General features: G+C 43.9%; 5 protein-coding genes across 5 annotated transcripts; 3 read left to right on the forward strand and 2 right to left on the reverse strand.

Annotated features, from left to right (window-relative positions):
* Positions 1 to 702: 702 nt before the first annotated feature.
* BBBOND_0303040 (hypothetical protein) lies at positions 703 to 7,458 on the forward strand (the record flags this gene model as incomplete). The annotated part of the gene is made up of 1 exon (XM_012913132.1): positions 703 to 7,458. The coding sequence occupies one exon, from the start codon at positions 703 to 705 to the stop codon at positions 7,456 to 7,458; it is 6,756 nt and encodes a 2,251-aa protein (XP_012768586.1).
* Positions 7,459 to 7,995: 537 nt separating this feature from the next.
* On the forward strand, positions 7,996 to 8,366 carry BBBOND_0303050 (hypothetical protein; the record flags this gene model as incomplete). Its single annotated transcript, XM_012913133.1, has 2 exons — positions 7,996 to 8,061; positions 8,157 to 8,366. 2 exons carry the CDS (start codon positions 7,996 to 7,998, stop codon positions 8,364 to 8,366), a joined length of 276 nt encoding a protein of 91 aa, XP_012768587.1.
* Positions 8,367 to 10,256: 1,890 nt separating this feature from the next.
* BBBOND_0303060 (hypothetical protein) lies at positions 10,257 to 15,446 on the reverse strand (the record flags this gene model as incomplete). Its single annotated transcript, XM_012913134.1, has 1 exon — positions 10,257 to 15,446. The coding sequence occupies one exon, from the start codon at positions 15,444 to 15,446 to the stop codon at positions 10,257 to 10,259; it is 5,190 nt and encodes a 1,729-aa protein (XP_012768588.1).
* Positions 15,447 to 17,473: 2,027 nt separating this feature from the next.
* Positions 17,474 to 17,874, reverse strand: BBBOND_0303070 (hypothetical protein, conserved; the record flags this gene model as incomplete). Its single annotated transcript, XM_012913135.1, has 3 exons — positions 17,474 to 17,568; positions 17,598 to 17,701; positions 17,738 to 17,874. 3 exons carry the CDS (start codon positions 17,872 to 17,874, stop codon positions 17,474 to 17,476), a joined length of 336 nt encoding a protein of 111 aa, XP_012768589.1.
* Positions 17,875 to 18,090: 216 nt separating this feature from the next.
* On the forward strand, positions 18,091 to 18,429 carry BBBOND_0303080 (hypothetical protein; the record flags this gene model as incomplete). Its single annotated transcript, XM_012913136.1, has 3 exons — positions 18,091 to 18,136; positions 18,170 to 18,370; positions 18,401 to 18,429. 3 exons carry the CDS (start codon positions 18,091 to 18,093, stop codon positions 18,427 to 18,429), a joined length of 276 nt encoding a protein of 91 aa, XP_012768590.1.
* Between the last annotated feature and the right edge of the window lie 545 nt (positions 18,430 to 18,974).

Raw genomic sequence — 18,974 nt, forward strand, 5'->3', positions numbered from 1 at the left:
TCGCTGCTCGCCTTTGCCATCATACTCCGAAGCCTGAAAATTATCTTGCTCATACAACTGCTTGTCATCTCCGTATATATCCTCTGTCATTCTTAGTTGTAGTCGACATTGCTTCTGTTGACGTCACAATTGAATAAATCAGACATCCAAGTCCCTCATGCCTTACGAGGGATGCATAGAAACCAATACTTCCACTACCGCATTACTTTTCCAGTTCACACCTGCCGTCATTCACAACATCCGCCGATCATATTCCCTTTCACATATAGGCAGACTTTTCTTCATAACTTGGATGCCCATGAGTGTCGGTGGGGCTGACATCGAATCTCAGATAGGCTAAGGAGGATTCACTGCGAACATTAACTTCCAAGTTGCATAGGGTTGATGGTTACTTCGCGTGGTTGAATGGATTAATGTAGTATGGAGGCATAGTACCGCCCCCCTCGGAGCGGATTTAACTTCTAAGTTGTCTGGATCGGACAAGTTAGGCTTCAGTGAGCGAGGCGTATACATGTTCTCCGTGAATCATAGATAAAGCGATCATAAAGTACACGTGTGACTAATGTAGATCGGTGAGGTATAAAAGGTAGCTGCAAAACGTATTTTGATTATCGCATTTTGCAGCAAGGTGGGTATGTGCAACATTGAATTGCTGGTGGGTTGTTTGAATTTATGTATACGGCGGTCCATTGCGTCTAAAATATGGCGCCACATTTCAAGAAGCTCACTGACTGCCCGGAAAACCTCCGGGAATCTATCGATTGGCTGATTCAGATTAGGAATGGTGGAGATAAGACAGGTCTTCAGAATTTGGCCAAAGCTTTGGATAAGTTGATTAACAAGGCTATTGAAGATGCTGAAAATAGTCTTAAAGCCGAGGAAGAGAAACTTAAATGCCCTATAATATACGAGGGTAATCTATCTTATTGCCAAATTAATGAAAAGTCTCTTAAGGAAGCTGAAAAGAAACTCGAGGAACTTAAAGAAAAAAACGATTCTGAAAGTTTATCTAAGAAAACGCATTTAGAAGATGAAATAAAGCTGTTTACAGGATATAAACAAAAATGTATTGAATATACTCACCCACGATATCCTGATAGCAAGGCCTTGAAAGACGTTAGGGCCCAGCTGAAGGGGCTTCAGGCACTTTCCAAAACGCTTAATCCATTTTTTAACAAACTTAACAAAACTACGAAAAATGATGGTGATAGCATTTTGCATAACCTTTTTGATGGTTTAGAAAAGTTTCTAGGTTACTCTTCCACTTCCAAATGCTACGATGGTAATGGAATTGTCTACTCCGACCTTGACAGGCTGTGTGATGCAGTGATGTACTTTATCCTCAAATGCCTTGAGTGCAATAAGGATTTGTTAACGCATTATTACCCTAGCATTACTGAAAATATTGAAGCTTTAAAAAATAACATAGGTAATGGTTTGGGTGTTAAGGGACTTGGTAAGGCAATCCAGAAGATTAAGGAGGGGCTTCAGGGATATGAGCGTGTTTTGACAAGCAGAAGTCAGAAGGTTATCAGTGACTTATCAAATTATGCATCTCAAATGCCTGCACGCAATGCCCATTTATGGTCTGTTCAACATAAGGGATTAAGTCAAATTATTGATCGTTTTAACCTTTATATTAATAATGCCAAGGAGACTATGAGGAGCATTCGAAACAATTCTGAAGGGTTTGCCGGACTTGATGGCGCATTAAAAAACAAATTAAGTGCTCCGTTTGAAAAAATCAATGAGGGGATTAACATATTACAGAATAGTCTACAAACTGACGATTTCGTAAAAGCACTTAATGTTGTTCAAAGAACCTTTGACGTTTTGCCTAGTAAGGTTGAGCGCATCATATCGGAGAATGTTAACGGCACAATATCTGAGCATGAAAATGCCGTGAATAGATATAAACAACATGTAAAAAATGACATTGAAAAATCTCGTGACACATTTCTAACGGAACGTCTAAAGGTCGCTATAACGGATTTGAACAATTCGATTAATTGTGCACAGTTAAATGCTTTGAATTTGGGAGGTTTGAGAAATGATGTAGTTAAACATGTCGTAGAGGCGATTGAAACGCGCTTTAAAAGTGTTGATGAGGATGTGGACGATGAAGATACGTTAAAAGAATTGAAGACAGGTACCGTTGCTATTCAAATTGAGAACATTACAGAAAATCTGAACGAAGAGAAAGCTTTGCTGGAAGTTACAAGCAAAATAAAAAGTGTACAAGTAGATATTGGCGAGCCAGATGAGATATTTAATAAGGCGCATCAAATCGGTTTGCAAAAGTTGGTTATGCATGCGCAAACCAATCTACAAGAAGCTCTTAAATGTGCTCAGGAGAATGCCAAGAATATGGGTGGATTAAAGAATGGAAAGGTTGCGGGGGTGATAGATAACATTCAAAAGAAGTTTAATGAGGTGGATAATATTAAAACGATAAGAGAACTACAGGAATTGGAAAGCAATTTCATGAAAGGGGAGATTCAGAAGATAACAGAAATACTTAATAATGAAAATGCAGCTGGCGTTACATCCACACTTAATAGTTTACAGAAGAACATTGTTGCACCTCAAAAATTATTCGACGATAATTATACAACCATTTTGGCACCTCTGGCTAAACAATCCCAAAAGGAAATGTTGGCTACCGTCGAAAACGCCACGGAATGCATCACGACGCATGGGGTGCTGCATAAGCAAAAAATAAAGGAGGCTTTAGAAAAAATCGAAAATACGTTACAGGAGATTGAAACGCCAGCTGTAGGCATAGAGAAGTTGTATCAAGTAGTTACAGGCGTTGAAGAGCAGCTCAACCAGCTAGACAGCAAGATTGGTTCAAGCTTACAAGCAACGGTAAAACCGGCTATTCAGAAATTGAATGATGATTTTATGACTGTAAAAAACTTGGTAAAACAACGTCGGCCTACAACTAACGCTGAACTGATTTTTCTAATTACGGCGACGAGGACGTACGCTGTTGAGGCTCTTCACCTGGCTGAGACGTATTCGGTGGATGCCAGTGGGAGTCCAAATACCGACATCAGTGGCGTAGCTAGCACCATTCGACACAAAAATTTAGAGCTGCTTGATGATGCCTTTTCAAACAAAAGCATCACCGGGTTGCACACTAGAATTAATGGCCACCTTAGCAAACTTAATAAGACTAATGGCTCTTACAAAGGCAGCAAACCTTTTGCAAGCTTCGAAATAGACGATCTCACAACGAAAATTAGGGAGGCTGAAAAAAGCCTGATCCGTTCCTTGGTTGGGTCGGCGAAGCCCAGGATCGACCACTATTTTACTACTGCCACGAATCTAACGGGGCAACTTGATGACCATGATACGACAGGACTCAAGCGTACACTGGGGGAGCTGAAGGGAAGTATGGACGATCCTGATAAGATCACAGATATAAATGAGTTTTCCTCGTTGGTTAAAAAAGTTGGAACCCAATTTCAAAAGCTCAGAACTCAGCATAGTTCACCTTCCAATTCCACATTTAAAAGTCTGTTCCATGTAATTCTAGAGATTGAGAAGCCTGCGTGGAAAGCGATCATCCAAATCGAAAGCACAGTTTTCCAAACGGCAATCAACATAGCCAGGGCTGCGGTTAGCGCTGCGGTTGAGAAGGCTAAGAAGGATATTAAAGCAGCTGAGGATGAGTATCAGATAGCCGTGGGTAAGATACGTGCGCGTATAGAAACAGCGGTTGAACGGCTGCAAGAACAAGCAGCACAGGATCAATTTAGGCAAGTCACCTCTGGCATTTCTCCATTATTCGAAGAAATCGCCGAAACCGTAACCAGTAAATCAATCTACTTAGAAGACATGGGAGAACGCAAAAAATACTTTGCTGCACTCAAAGCGTTAATCGATCATACAGTGACAACTCTCGAAGCGACTTACCAGAAGGCATATCAGAGTGCGGCAAAGTCCTACCTCAGCGGAGCGATTGGTATGATTAAAACGGCCGTGGATGAAGCAGAAGAAAAATATGTGAGGGCCGTAGAGACACGTATTCTTCAAATTCAATCAAAACTGAATGGTGTACGAGAAGGGGCATTCAAGAGTGCTGAAAAAAGAGGAAAACTGGAAACTGCATTCAATGAAGACTTCGTAGCGTTGGAATTAGAGGTTAACAAAAATTCCGCTTTCACGGATGATTTCAGCAAACGTAGAGATTGTTTTATTAAAGTGAAAGAAATAATAACCAACACTGTAAAATCGTTGTCCACCGCCTACAAGGAGGCTTACAAAAGCTCGGCCAAAACATATCTTACTAAAGCTATTATTGAGATCGAATCGAAGGTTTCAGATGCGGAGAAGAAGTATACCGATGCGTCGGCAATTGCAGTTCAGGCGATTACAAGTGCGATAAATGGGCTTGGTGTTGAGAACTTTAAAGTTAATGAGCAGAGGGAGAGATTAACAGATATATTCACCGAACATTTCAAAAATTTGCAAAAAGCCGTAGAGAGCAAATCTGCGTTCAAACAAGATTTTAATTCTCGGACTGAATGTTTTGAAAACCTCAAATCTCTCATGAATAGAACTATCGAAACCCTCGTTAAAGCTGCGAATACGTTTGACGCATGTGCCACTATGGCAACAGAATATCTTAACAAGTCTTTTAATGATGCTGACACTAGAATCAAAGCACTAGGGTCTATAATTAAAATGCGAGTTAAGAAAGCGTTCGACCAAATTATTTCTGAGGTGTATGAGATGTATGCTGCGGAGAAGAGGGCGCAATTAGAGGCTTTGAAGACGTGTATCACGGAGCAGTTGCGAACTATAAGTAAGATTTTAGAGGAGGATAGAAGGATGGGGGTGAAGGGCCTTTTAAAAACACTGAGCGGTGACAACCCTAATTCTCTGGACCCTCGTAATAGGCTTCAAAACGTTGAAGATAAAACATCTGTGAAATTGTTAGCTCCTTTAATTATGTCATATTTGGATTCTATTCTAATCTACATTTGGAATGATATCGAAACCTCAACCGATTCCCACTTTTCCGATGGACATTTCTACAAATCTAAAATTGAGGAAATCAAAACCGCGCTAAACGAGGTGTTTAACCACCTCATTGATACGAAAGACAAAATATATAACTACGATTATGTTTTCGTTAATTTGCTTGAAAAACTTAATAACGTTCTGGATGATTTGTCTCCTCAGGAATTTGGTGCCATGGCATATCCGGTCTTGGACGCTCTTAGAAAAGGAATGGCTGGCTTCACCGAGCAACTTAACTATGCGTATATTAACAAATATGAGGGGTCCAAAGCCATTGAGTGGTACGTTGATGGCCAAAAGCAGAAACCAAGCCAAGATGCCACGCGATGCGCTAAGATTTTCCTAACACTCATACCGGAATGGGACAAACATTTACCTTATCTGAAGCGGGAATGTATTCGCGGTTGGAATAAAACACAAATCAATACTCAAAAAGGTAATAAGCTCGGCTTATGGTTCGAGCGTCGTGGTTACCGTGTCTCTACTTCCGATGAAACCCAGGATGGTGAGTTAAGAAATAATGCTGGCTGCCAAGGTACAAACATCAATACGTGTATGGCCACACTCATCCCTAAAGTCAACTTTGGCAACCTTCTGTACAACCTTTATCAGTACTACCGTGTCTGTCAGTCGAAATTCAGTGACCAAGCCAAGCCTCCGACCACAATCTGTCAGATGCTGCACTGGTTCTGTGGCCTGGAGTATACTCCTATGTACGAAAACGTGAAAAGTTACCTTCAGGAGTGGTTTAATGATTTCAAAAAAGAGCATGAGATCGAGAAAGCATTACCGGCCACCATGCCAAAAAGAACAGGTCACGAGGTCTTCACAGACTTCAATCTCGGTAATCTACTTGGGTCTTACCAAAATGTCACCATACGTGCATCTGAGGTATTGCTTACCATCCTTGGATACGGAGACGCAGACGGGCGGTACGCCTGTGAGTTCTACACCAACCCATACAATCTATATTACCCTACTGACAAAAGCAAATGCTTTGATATGCTGGTCGACATTTGCTTGAGACTAAACCACCAATTGCGTTTCCTGTATATGCAGTGTCACAACGGCCCACGTAGCAGCGGTTGGGCCGATTGCCGATATGGTAAGAACATAGCAGGGTCGGCGTGGAACTGCAACAGGCTGCAATGCGTAGAGAATGGCTGCAACCAAAACTGCAAATGGCATAATGACTGCGGCGTCAAGTCACCGTTGCAATCGTTCCTAGAAGATGGTCTGAAAGGATTTCTGCCGCATCAGTTCAACTCACCCAGTTGCAAGCTAGATTGTTCGGTAAAGAACCACAACGGCATCCCGTGTAAGACGCCGATGGGCTTTGCTGACATAAGTATAACGGCCTCGTGGACCAAGACTGGACGCGATATTAAGAAGGTGCTTGACCCGTTCTGCGGCACACTACCGGATTCACTGAGCCTGCTTTGTGCCTACTTCCTATGCCTGCTGCGCCGACCGCCTCAGACCCTGTGCGACATGTTCGCGTTTTATGAGAACTTTTTTGAACACTGGAAAGGCCATTATGATAGTGTGCACAAGGGGCATGTCAAGAAGCATAAGCACGATGCATTTTATGCTGCCGTTGCGAGTGCTAATTTCGGAGTTGAATACGACGGGTTGGACCCTACCACTATGTTTGGCAGCAGCAGTCATTCTAGCGCTGCTACCACTCACCTCGAAGGCGACCTGTTTGCTATTGTTAACTGCAAACCAAATGAGAACCCAGTCCACCCCTGCGGGTCATACTTGCAGCCACTATCATACGAGGTGCGTTGCGTATTCACCGAGAAACTCGCTGCCGATTACCTTTCTTGGATTGTCTACATAACTGAAACGTTTTACAATCTGCTCAATGACCTGTATAACAAATGCACTAAATGTTGTATCCAGCAACAAGCAGACTGCTGTGGCAGAATATGTGCCAAGGGTTGTACAGTGGACTCAACAGCTGAACCAGCTGAAAGTAAAAAGCTCACACATAAAACGCATGGAGAATTGTGCAACTCCATACTCCAATGCGCCGGTATCCATCCCACAATATTTGCGGCAGGTTTCACTTTTGGTAGCCCGTGGAACCTAAGTGGCGATAACGGCGTCGAAAAGAAACGGTCATGTAAAGATTTTTGTACCGCGTTGGGAATGGTTGTACGAGAAAACAACGTTCTCTACATGCTTGTTCACGAGAAAATTCCGGCATTCCTGTGGGAGATAAGATATAAATTCTTCTACACCCTCGTGGCTCTCTGGGCCTACTCCCTCCTTTACCTCTTGTATGTCATCATCGGCCGCCTCGACACTTTCCACATCCGCTCACACCTGAGACTGCCATCATCGCACAAGATATCCGCGCAATCTCTCCTAGCTACTGCACGTCTCAACGACCTTGCCAAGCTCGCTTACCTGCGGACGTGATGCAATTACTGATGACCGTTAAAATACTCACCACCTTCACTCCACTGCTAGCTCACCCAGCCCACCAATCATCAACTCAACACATAATGTAGTAGACGTCATAGGCTAGTTCTGTGGTAAATTCCTGACGATTACTATTGCGTTATCTGACGGTAGCAATGCGGTGCATCGTTTGGATGAGCGTTTGGCCATACATCTCAGCAACTGAAGAGTGCTGTCATGGATATTATAGTGATTATAATCATGTCATGTAGATGAATGATGTGCTGTTTATTGGATAGATGACAAGGAGATATGTGGAGGCATGACAGTGAAGTTAACCGATGTGATGGGTACTGGAAAACGCGGTAACGGTGATTTATTCGCAACCTTGTAATAACCATCGGGGTTTTGAACTAGCAGGTAATAACGGATACACGGTCATTAAAAAGTCATTAGCTTGACATTGTTCTGTGTAATGTTGGAGTAGACAGGTCGTGGATCTTATATTAGTTGTGCTAATACCATCATGCTGAAAACACCTTATGAGTGCGCGCGATGGCTGTGTATCATACCCGTATTGCAGAATCGCTGTACTTTGGAGTTCGGTTGCCCCAGAACAAGGTGAGCAGCATGCTTGACGTCTGGATCTGTATAGTGTATGTTGCACTGCATTAGGAGTTCTAAGTGCTTGAGGTGCGTTGTTCATTGAATTGTAGCGGTGTTTAGAAATTGAGATTTCGTTGAAGATGTCTGATGAAGATGACTGGAAGGCCGGTATAGGCGCCGCTGTTGGCGGTATTATTGGTTTCTCGGCCCTCCTTGTCTTGGTCCTTTACATCATGGGTAAAATATACAACATAAGCCTCGGAGAGATATTCGGCCAAATACGTGATGGATTCCGTGATTCCAAGCCTAAACTCCAATAACCTCATAGTATCACCCAGTCCACATAGCCTTAGTCTAGCCATGTCACATCCGATGTCAATGTATTTATGTTATCTAAAACGAACACTAGCATTTGTATGTATTTTTACTTATTGGAAGATGCCCAGTCAATACAATCGGCGGCTGGTATCTAAGTTTCGTCGATAGGCAGATCACAGGACGTTACGTTCTTCCACACAACAAAGTACTCTTACATCACAGCCTATCACATAACAAGACATTAACTGCTGTATGTTACAATTACTCATGAATGTCACGCTGCCAACAAAAAAAGGAGTATAGTGGAGGTAGATGCCTGATTTTAATGAGCCAAGTTTTGACATTGATGGGATGGAACACCCCCAAAGTTGCGAACTAAAAGTGGATGTAGAACGTGTAGAAGTGTCCGAGGAAGATTCACAAATGGTTGCAATTGTTAATCTTGCTCAATGTGACAATGCGCATATGATGCCGTCTAGACATAATTCGTGAACGTCTGGCTGGGCACTCGCCGAAGCGCAATCACGAATCATTTAAAAACACGACATTAAATAAACATTGTGCCGCACATGTCCGAAACTATTAGCTTAGTGCGATAATACCAAGTGTTGGACCTAATTATAAAATGCGATACAAAACGTTCATCTGCGAGCGAAGCAATTGCGGACCCTGTGGAACGGCCGGATGCGGAAGTAGCTCATGACGCAGATGACGATGATGAGGACGACGGGGACGATGATGTAAGGGGCGGGGTTGGAGGAAGCTGTGGTAGGCTGTTGAGTGGCGATTTGTTGCAAAGCATCGGGGCGAGAGGAAGCACGGCGTTGTTGTAGACAACAGTTACATTGACATGTGTCGCTAGTGCACTTATTTATGCGTATATTACATCCCGATGGGCTGCACGACTTGCTATCCAAGCGCACTTGGTAGTGCTGCAAACATGTACTGCACCTACCACTACTACTACACTTTTTACAACACCACGGGCAGCAGATACAAGTAGCGAAGTTACAATACGTATCACACTCACACTTGCCACTCATATTCCCGCTCCCCTCCCACTCCCCTCAACCTGCAAACATATCAATCACTCAAGCAACGCACTCACCAACTGCAACACGTGCCACTGCCGCTCCCAGTCCTCTCAACCTGCAAGCATATCAATCACTTAAGCAACGCACTCGCCAACCACTCATGAACACGCACCTCAGCTAAGGACACTGATGGTCTCTCACCGGCGCTACGTTAGCAGCAAGGTGACCTCCGTCTAAACAGGGTCAGTCACATCACGACTATGCTGCTATCACAACTGAAGTAGTGCCCAGTCAAGGCATGTGAACGGTATCCTGGCCATGGCATGCAGGTCAACCGGTACTAGTTGAGATGGCAACTCCCTATATCTGGTCACTCCAACTTGTAGATACCTTTATGCGCCACCACATTGTTGCGCTAACGACTTCCTATGTGAGATGAAATGCGCATTTGATATACTTATCATTTACGCTGTTCATATTAATGCCACATAACGATGCCGCCCACTGGCCATCAGGTCACTGCCCCGGCGACGTTTATTGCCTAACAACGCACATGATAGCTACCATGTCAAACAGCCACGTGGCATACGACTCGCTTTCACTTATCACAACACGCTTCAGCAGCCTACGTTAGTGGCCGATTACCTAGCCTCACTGCCCACTATAACCATGAGAGGGCGTGGGCACGTTTCACAGGTGACTCACAACTCTACGTCTCAAAACACGAACCCATTAATGCATGAACTAAATTAGCTGCCAAATTGCTGAGTGGATATTAGGTGATATATTTTGGTGAGTGTTAGGTTAGTCGGTGGGTTGCTAGGTAGTGGGTTAGGTAAGCGGTGGTGAGGTGATGCATCAAGGTTGAAGGTAGGTGAGCTTGGCAAGTTTGCCGACACGTGCTGCGGCGAGTAGTGACTGCGCGGCGATGCGATGTGATGAGGGACTATGCAAATGCGATTTGATGTGGAGCAGGTCTAGGCGGATGACCATGATGTGGAGCAGGTACAGGAAGGAGAGGAGCCAGAGGGCGAGGACGAGGTAGGAGAAAGGTTCCCTAATCTTCCAAAGGAATTCAGGGATTGTTCTGTGAATAAGCTTGGAAAGTATTGAGCTGTCTGAGCAAACAACCTCCAGTTGTGCAATGAATGTTCTACATGTCTTCTTAGGAGTGGAAAATTTGCCGTACCGTCCTTTCAAGTGTTGCCGATTACCGAATGTGAGTCCACAGTTATACAATGTCTGCATGGTATAGCGACAATTGAGGATGGAATTGCATCGGCTGCCGTGCTTCGTCGCTTTATGATTATTAGATTCATTGACGCCACAAATATCAACACAACCAGTGACAAGGCATTTTTTATATTCGGTTCCACAATTCGCATGACACTGTTTATACAGTTCGCATATTAAATTATAGAATGACTCGGTGAGATAGATAACCCACGACAGGTAATGAGGCGCATTGTATTTGCTGAAAATACGACATGTATCGGACGTCAATGCGTTAATGTATGATCCACAGTATTTGTCGGTGGTGTAACATGTTTTGTCGAAGCTGTCTAAAGAGTGTAGGTCTCCGGCTTCATGACCCAATTCCTGTTTTGAGAATGACTTAATAGTTGCATGGTCCGTGGAGTTTACCAGATTAGACACAGAGTTCAGGTCATAATCACTCCCAAAATATGCGTCTTTGACGGCTTCTCCGAGAGCATCCTTTCTATGCTCACCACTGGCATCCCAATCATAGAAAAAATTATAATAAAATGCAAACATTTCACCTAGTGTTTTTGGAGCACTAGGGAGAAGGCAATTCAGTTGGCTGCATAGCTTACTGAGACACGCAGTTGAATCGCCACAGAAATCACCAACTACGCTTTTTAGGTGCGCACCCGTACTTCTGTGTGACGCTGTAACACTTATATCTGAGAATCCCATGGGTGTTATGCAAGGAGCAGAAACGTGGCTGGAAACTGTACATTTGATTTTGCCGGACTTGCCATCCAACGGATGTGGAAGAAACCCGGGTAATCCATCCTCTAGAAAAGATTGTAATGGAGATCTGATGTCGCATCTGGGATGCTCACTGCAGTTGGTATTATTGCCACACTCAGCACACTGCAGCTCATTACATTGCCAATGAGACCCGGAAACCCCTTTGCCATACCAGCAGTTTGCCCATCCACTCATTTTGGTGTCATACCAACATTGTTTGTAAAGGAAATACAGCTGGTGGTGGAGACACCTGAGAATATCATGGAATAAGCACAATAACGTGATCAAGTCGGTGGGATAATGTAAATTTAGTGCATTGTTAGAAAAGTCGCAAGCATATATGCCTCTGGCATGACCATGGCCGAGGATGGAAGTGAGGACGGCGTGCGAATTTCGGCAGACATCGCGTATTGTGGCTTGTATGTCGGCTGCACTGAATGATTCTGGATAGGCAGAGAGGGTGAGTTCAGAGGGATTCATCTTTGAAATATTTCTAGTTTCATCTTTTTGCGGCTTCGAGAAGAGACTTTTAATCTGATCGCGAAGCCCGCTGTATGCGCGACTGTGGCGTAGGCCGGACAACCAACACAACATTTCAAACACGCTAGTTGGAGCCTTATATGACTCAATAATACGCAATTGGTGTGCCTTGTAGTACAATTTCAGGTTATATGATAAATCAATGACGACTCCTTTGTACAACGCTGCTCTTTCGAAGAGTCTGTCGTTTTGTATAAGAAGCGTCAATATATTTTCGCCCTTCTTATCTTTGTTCAACTCGCCATTTTGTTTCTCGATGGCATCCGAAACTTTGAATCCGCAGTTATCAAGCGAATTTCCAAGTGCACTATTGTCCCGTAAATCAATGTTCATATCTCGCCACTCATTGTCACAACGGTCAAGCAACCCGCTAAGGTCACGGTGTAAAGTATGTAAGATAGTCAAACCTATTTTGCCGAAATTATACCAACACCTCAAGTCCCAAGTGTCCCCGGAATATTTGTTGAAGTACGCCTTACCAAGTTCGGTGCCAAATGCTTGCAAGCCGTTCTTGAGCGCCTCTGCCGGCAGATTGGACGGCTCTACAAGCGACTTAGGATGTATATGTGCAACCCATTTATTCAACTCGGCTAGATTCGTGGAAACGGTATGATCGTAATCGTGCCTGGCAAGACCATCAAGGAGATTCTCAAGGTAGAGGGGTAGCTGGGAAACAATATACCTGAGATAAGGCGGATTGTCGAATTCACTAGCGACATAATTATTTATTGACTTCAAATAATCCCTTATTTTGATGTATAGCACATCTAACGTCGACGAATTTTTTAGCGCCTCGAATTTATTACCTGATTTTTCACCTTTAATCATTTTTAAAAAGCCCTTGATTCCAGAAGTTGTATCTGCAGCAAGTCTTCTTGTAATCTCATCAAACTGTTTTTCGACAGATTTTTCTAATACTTCTAACTCGAATATTCTCGCAGCCTTATACTGCTTCTCAGCCTCATGGATAATACGATACCTTGCATTCTCGGACGCTTGGGACAAATGCTTATGTATATCATTCACGCACTTCTCTGCCTTGTTCGGAATCGTATTGCTAAGGAAATCGGCGGCTTTTTTGATCAATTCGCCAAGGATGCGAGATTGCAATTCGTCAAGATCTTTAGAGATTTTGTAGATACTATCGTTACTTTCCATCGCCTTTTTATTAAAAAACGTATCTCTTAGTGTTTCCAACTTTTGTTTGATACCTTCTTTACCGTGTTGATCATTGTCACCGTTTTCCTTGATGGCAGAGATGAGTTGTGTAAGGTTGGAGGTTATATTGCCGTATAAAGTGGAGAATGTATTTTCTTCAATGGCATCACGACGCCCGTTCTCAAAGGGTTCGAACTTAGCTAACCCCTGAGATTCTATCTTCTGGATTTCATCGGTCAGCAATTCTCTCTTATTTTTCTCGCCGCCCTTATAACCATGCTGTTCAAGTTTCTCTTCAGTTAATTCACCTGACTCATCCCCCTGAAAATACTCATCAATGTTCGTTTGTACACCTTTAATAGCCATATGAATCGTACCGTTATTGTTATTCGCATGTCCATGATAATTTGGCATACTCCGCAGTAAGTTGCGTTTTATCGTGTTAATTGCCTCCATCAGCTTCGATTCGAGATCGTCGATGATGACACCGAAGAAATTTTTGGTGTTGAACTTATAATTTTCGAGATCCTTCAACACTTCCTTTAATTCTTTAAAATTGGTGTCTACTCTTTGCAATTTTTCTAGGGGATGACCGACGCCTCTACTTTTTCCCCACGCATCGGCCCACTGCCACAAAGCTTTAGCATCACCGCGGTGATTCAAGCCATTCCTGAATTCTTGGATAAACAAGGCAGTACTCGTACCTTCATCCTGCGCAGCCGTCATAATTCCTTCCTTAAACTGAGTGATAACCTTCGTAATCTCAGCCATTATATGCTCTTTAACCTGCCCCCCCAAATCATCACGTACCTTGCCATCCAACTGATTGAGTTTTCCCTGCGCCTCAGTAATCTGATGCTTCAGAGTGCTCTGCAACGCTTTTAAAGTTTGCTTATATACATCTTCCAATTCCTTAACTGCCGATGAAATACTCCCTACCAACGGCTCCAGAACTGCTTTGGCGTTCTCGACGGCCTGCCGGAGGGCGTCGGCTTTTCTTTGTAACGTCTCCGCACTTGTTCTTATATTCTGCGGGTGCGTTTTGTTGTCCCTATCTAGAATTGCGTTTAATATAGCGTCAATCTGTGGAATAGCCTGAGTCACCAATAGCTCAGCGGCCTGAATCCATGTCGTCAAGGCCTGGACATGCTCTTTCAGCTTATCCCGTATTCTATCAATATCTTTATTGATAATACTAAAGACACTTGTCAAAGTCGATTTATATTCGTCAACACGTTCTTTTATTTCATATTTAACATTATGTTCAAGAGTTTCCAACTCATTCTGTACTTTATCCGACAACTCCTGCAGATGCATAGCATTTCTGACTGCAGAACTGCCAAACCTCCAAATTTCACGCCTTATATGCCTTGAAGGCTCTTTCAGGTTATTTTGAAGTGAAGGGTCTAACGCTCGAATACCGGAATCGGGAGTATCCACAAGTGCGGTAATCGAAGCCTTAGCCTTCTGGATGCACCGATTCACATGTCCCTCAACGGATGTTAATTCGACATTTTCTTTCTTTATAAATTTAAGGTCTTTTGATAAATTTGACTTCAACTTCTTTAATTCATCTGTGACTTTCCCAACCTTCTCATGACAAACACGTTCCCAATTAATAACTCCGCTCTCAACCGCTGACAAAAACCCTCCAAGACCCTTTTGGCCTGTTTGCAATTGGCTTTTCATGGTATCAACATCTTCATTTACACAACTCCAGTACGTTTTAACACTCTCATCCTCTTTAACACTCTCCAACACCCTGTGCAAAAACGCCATCACCGCATCACACAGCCTATCAAGGTCAGAATAGACAATTCCAGTCCCATCGTAGCCTTTGGTTTTTGGATCGAAGCCTAGGAAGGTTTCTAAGCCACAGCACAACTGTTTTAAAATAGGATTGGGGTCTCTTGTAAATTCACTGAGATTTTTGCTAAGCCCTTCAAGATATTCAATTCTGGACTGAACATCGTTTAAAGCCTTATTTGTGGATGAATCAACACGATGATTTGTTTCACAGCCATTCTTTAATGCTTTAACCTCATTCAAAAGTCTTTGTAATTTATTATCCTCCACATTTCCGGCCTTATTAGTCTCTGACTTCAGCGCTTTGATGCCCTCAATTTTTATCCTACAACATTCGTACCGTTTCCCAGCTGAATCAAGACTAGTGCAGAGATGATCACAAAAGCTGCTGAAAGACTTTACAATAGCCCCTTCAATCAATTTTTTCATAGCTTTGGCCAACTCATCAAGACCCTTACCATCGCCACCATGCCTCACCTGAATCAGCCAATCGATGGCCTCCCTTAAATTTTCAGGACAGTCCGTAAGCCTCTTGAATTGCGGTGCCATCCTTAAATCTCAAGGGACAACCGTATACACAACTTCAATGTGCCCACCAACTATTTGAGGTCGCAGACCCTCGCTGCACTGCGAAAATGCGATACGCACTGGGCGGCTAGCAAACTGTTCTCTCAGTGCTCCAAACTACGTTACTTAAACATCTACCCGATTGAGTCAGTATTAGATATTCACGACAAAACTAGCATCCGCCTCGCTCACCTAATCCAATCGCCAGTGCCCAGACAGCTCGAAATTCTAATCCGCTTCGGAGGTTACGTCAGACCTCCCAACTGCCGTGCAATGTTCAACTTACTTATGAAATAACTAGCGTTGAAGCAAGCTACGTTCTAATTTTCGTATCAAATTATATCCCGTTCCAGGAAAGTTCATGGATTGCCCCACTGCCACTGCACGGTTTTAACTTAATACTAATGCGGCATTCCTAAATGTGACTCAAGCAACTGGGCGGAAATTACACGAATATGAGCATGCTGTCATCGTGAAGCAAAAAGGGCAATGGCGTTTCACCCCTCCGCATCCCTTACAGGGAACGGAACCCTCGATGCGTGATCGATGAAAATGTGACATCGGTATGGAAGATTACTGATGTAACTGTGAAGCACAGTCAAGATCTATCTGGCTGAAAGGCGATTGTATGAGTGAATAGCAGTAAGGGCAAGTAGAGGACCATGGTAATTATGGAAAGTGCTATGCCAAACTCAGGAGTCTCATGAGGGCTGAGAGCATACTCTACCAGAAGACAACTAGTGGATAGTATAAAGAAGACCATCACTACCGTGGAGAACGGGACTGCCAACGAAGGGAACCTGGTGGAGACGGGGCATACAAGAAGAGGAGATGCAGGGACGTTGGGGACATGAAGCGTAGAGCTTTCATCTAGCAGAATGGCTTCATAGTTGTTAGTTATGTGATAAGGGACATGAAACCGAGAGAAGATTATGACTCTGTAAATGACCCTCAGCCCCAGACAGGGTGGAGTCCGTTTTGGATGGCACCAGTGATGATCGGCAATGGAACGACGTGGAAACTGCAGTCAACACTAGCGGGATTAGGCACTAGCAACGTGAAACCGGAAACCGGTTACAGGTACGTAGCCACATAGCACACTATAAGATGAGATAACTTAATTAAGGGATTACAACAGGAAGAACTGTAAAAAAAAGAAGTGAGACGTATTTTCATTTAAATGTCATAAGCAGGCATTATGTTACATACAGACGTTATAAAGGTTAAAATACGTTATTGGATTCGCAACTACAGTAATTTCAATAATCACCTTAGCCGTCACTCGTGACACTAACTGACACATCGACCAACATGAACTATGACAATTAAAGTTTGTAATTGCCAAAATATTCACTACATCTGTGATACTTATTCATTGGCGTAGTAGTTCTCAACCTGGATGGTGGATAGGACGATTCACTTGGTAGTGACGAAGCGGCACTCCAATGGCGGCGTCTGGCGCAGCGTTTCGCCAGGTCCTACGAGTTCGCTGTTTAACTTCAGTGTGACAAAGTGATTAGTGTGCGATGCTACCAACGACTTGCTGACATCGCTTAGATTCTTCACTTCACCGTCCACGAAGACCTAGTCGAAGCAGTTGGGTGGGTCCATGACGTACGGTGTTGGGCAGTAGAACGCCGCCTCACCCGCAGCCTGAAGGTCTATCCTGCAGCCGATTTCTTGTCCGTTCTCATCGTAGATTGTGGGTGTCTCAGGCTTGAACAACCCATCTGATTCGTAGGTGACACCGCAGCCTTGCATGTAGGGATCAGTGGTCTCGACTTTAACCTCAACTACGTGCAAGATACTAGCAACAAAAACGTATAAACAAGCCCATATCAAACCTATCCAAGCACATCAAGTTACGTAACTTGAAACGTAGAGTGAAGGAGAACACGAATAACACTTCAGCGCAACTACACATAATGAAACGTTGGCTCATCGCCATGTGCTTAATGTAGAGATTGAAAACGTGTCGCGTTTGGACGAATCTGCTATACATAACATCTTCAAATGTAACGTATGGTTTCGTATGCGTCGGGCAGGTTTTCCAACGTCTTCTGTAGTGATTCTTGCCGCCGCCTGAAGTCGTTCTGCCGGTAGTCTGCGTTGCCATTAAATCACTGCAATTACGCTTGCCTTTTGAATCTTTGTAGTGATATGCACGTCCACCATACACCTCTACGAATGGTAGCCGAGACACGCCTTCTTCGGTATCCATGATAACCACTCCTCCCCTGCGACACGTTAGAAAAAAGTGGCAGGCAACGTACTGGGTGGAGGCGTCGTTAGCAGTTTGTGGCTCCACGTACGGCATCATTGAGGGCGAAGTGCGTCGTAAAGCAGCGCTCCCGCCGTGGATTGCGATAAAGGCTCCTACCAGATGTGCCAAGAGAAGGATAGACCTCATGGTCACCTTAACCATTAGATGACACCAATTCACATTTCACAAAGTGTGTATCAAAATCACAAGTACTGTCTAACTGGGTTCAAGCGAATGTGTCGTCGGGGAAGCACAGCGTCACGGTAGCCTTCCGCCACGGTGTGTGGACACGACAACCGCGACGCCGGCACCAGAGGGGAAAACATCGCTCCTATACTTAATTTAACAAGCACGTAAGATGTGATGGCGGAGCGCGCTCCCAACTTGAGCGCGACTAGGCAGCTTAAGGGTAGGTGTAAGTAGAGGCCAACAAACGTCTCAGCTTTGAAGCGCTTTGAGCACGCGATTCGCGAAGCCCTGCATCTAGAACGCAAGGCACAACGTCGAAGTCGCGGTACGTGTAATACTTTGGCGCTTAATGAGTCGGCAGTCATCGCGGTGGCGCTCGTAACCTTAAACTTTGCGACGACATACCAAGTCGTAACAAGCTTGATGCAAGGAACTGAGCATCATCATGAGGCGGGTTTTACACCGTGTTTTTAACGCATTGCAGCTGGCGAGGTCGTCGTGGACTTTTCGTAGCATACCTACGGTCTCGTTAGCGGCATTTATTTACTTCTTCAGCAATCCCGCTTTCCGCAGAAATCTGTTCTGCGCAACAATGTACGTTTATCGACATGAATCTCATGATTCAACGGTCTCAGCTACTTGGAGCGATTGAACTTCTCGTTACTCGACTTCAATCTCAGGTTTTGCGGCAAGTGGGTACAATGCCATATGCTCCGAATCACAGCTCCGCAGGGCAAATCGTTTGCAATGCATAGAATAAAATGGGCGCCAAACATCTTCGGATTGCATCGTGACCTACGACATTCTTAATTTAATACCATTAGACAACGTAGCTGCTCGGGTGCAAGCTGCCAGTGCTTTGTGTACGAATCTGCCTTAGTTGCCTAAGAGATATGTTTGTGCCGTACGCGCATGTCATATTTCAACGTTCTAAGAGAGACTGCGTCAGTGGGACTATCGCTTGAAACATCGGTAATGGCATGGTGTTACAATTGGTGCATGCACGTTCGAACAGGCTATGACGTACAAAAATGTGATGTGTACAACTGTGTGGACTA

Source organism: Babesia bigemina (genome assembly GCF_000981445.1).
Source record: "Babesia bigemina genome assembly Bbig001, chromosome : III".
In the NCBI taxonomy this organism is placed as follows: Eukaryota; Apicomplexa; class Aconoidasida; order Piroplasmida; family Babesiidae; genus Babesia; species Babesia bigemina.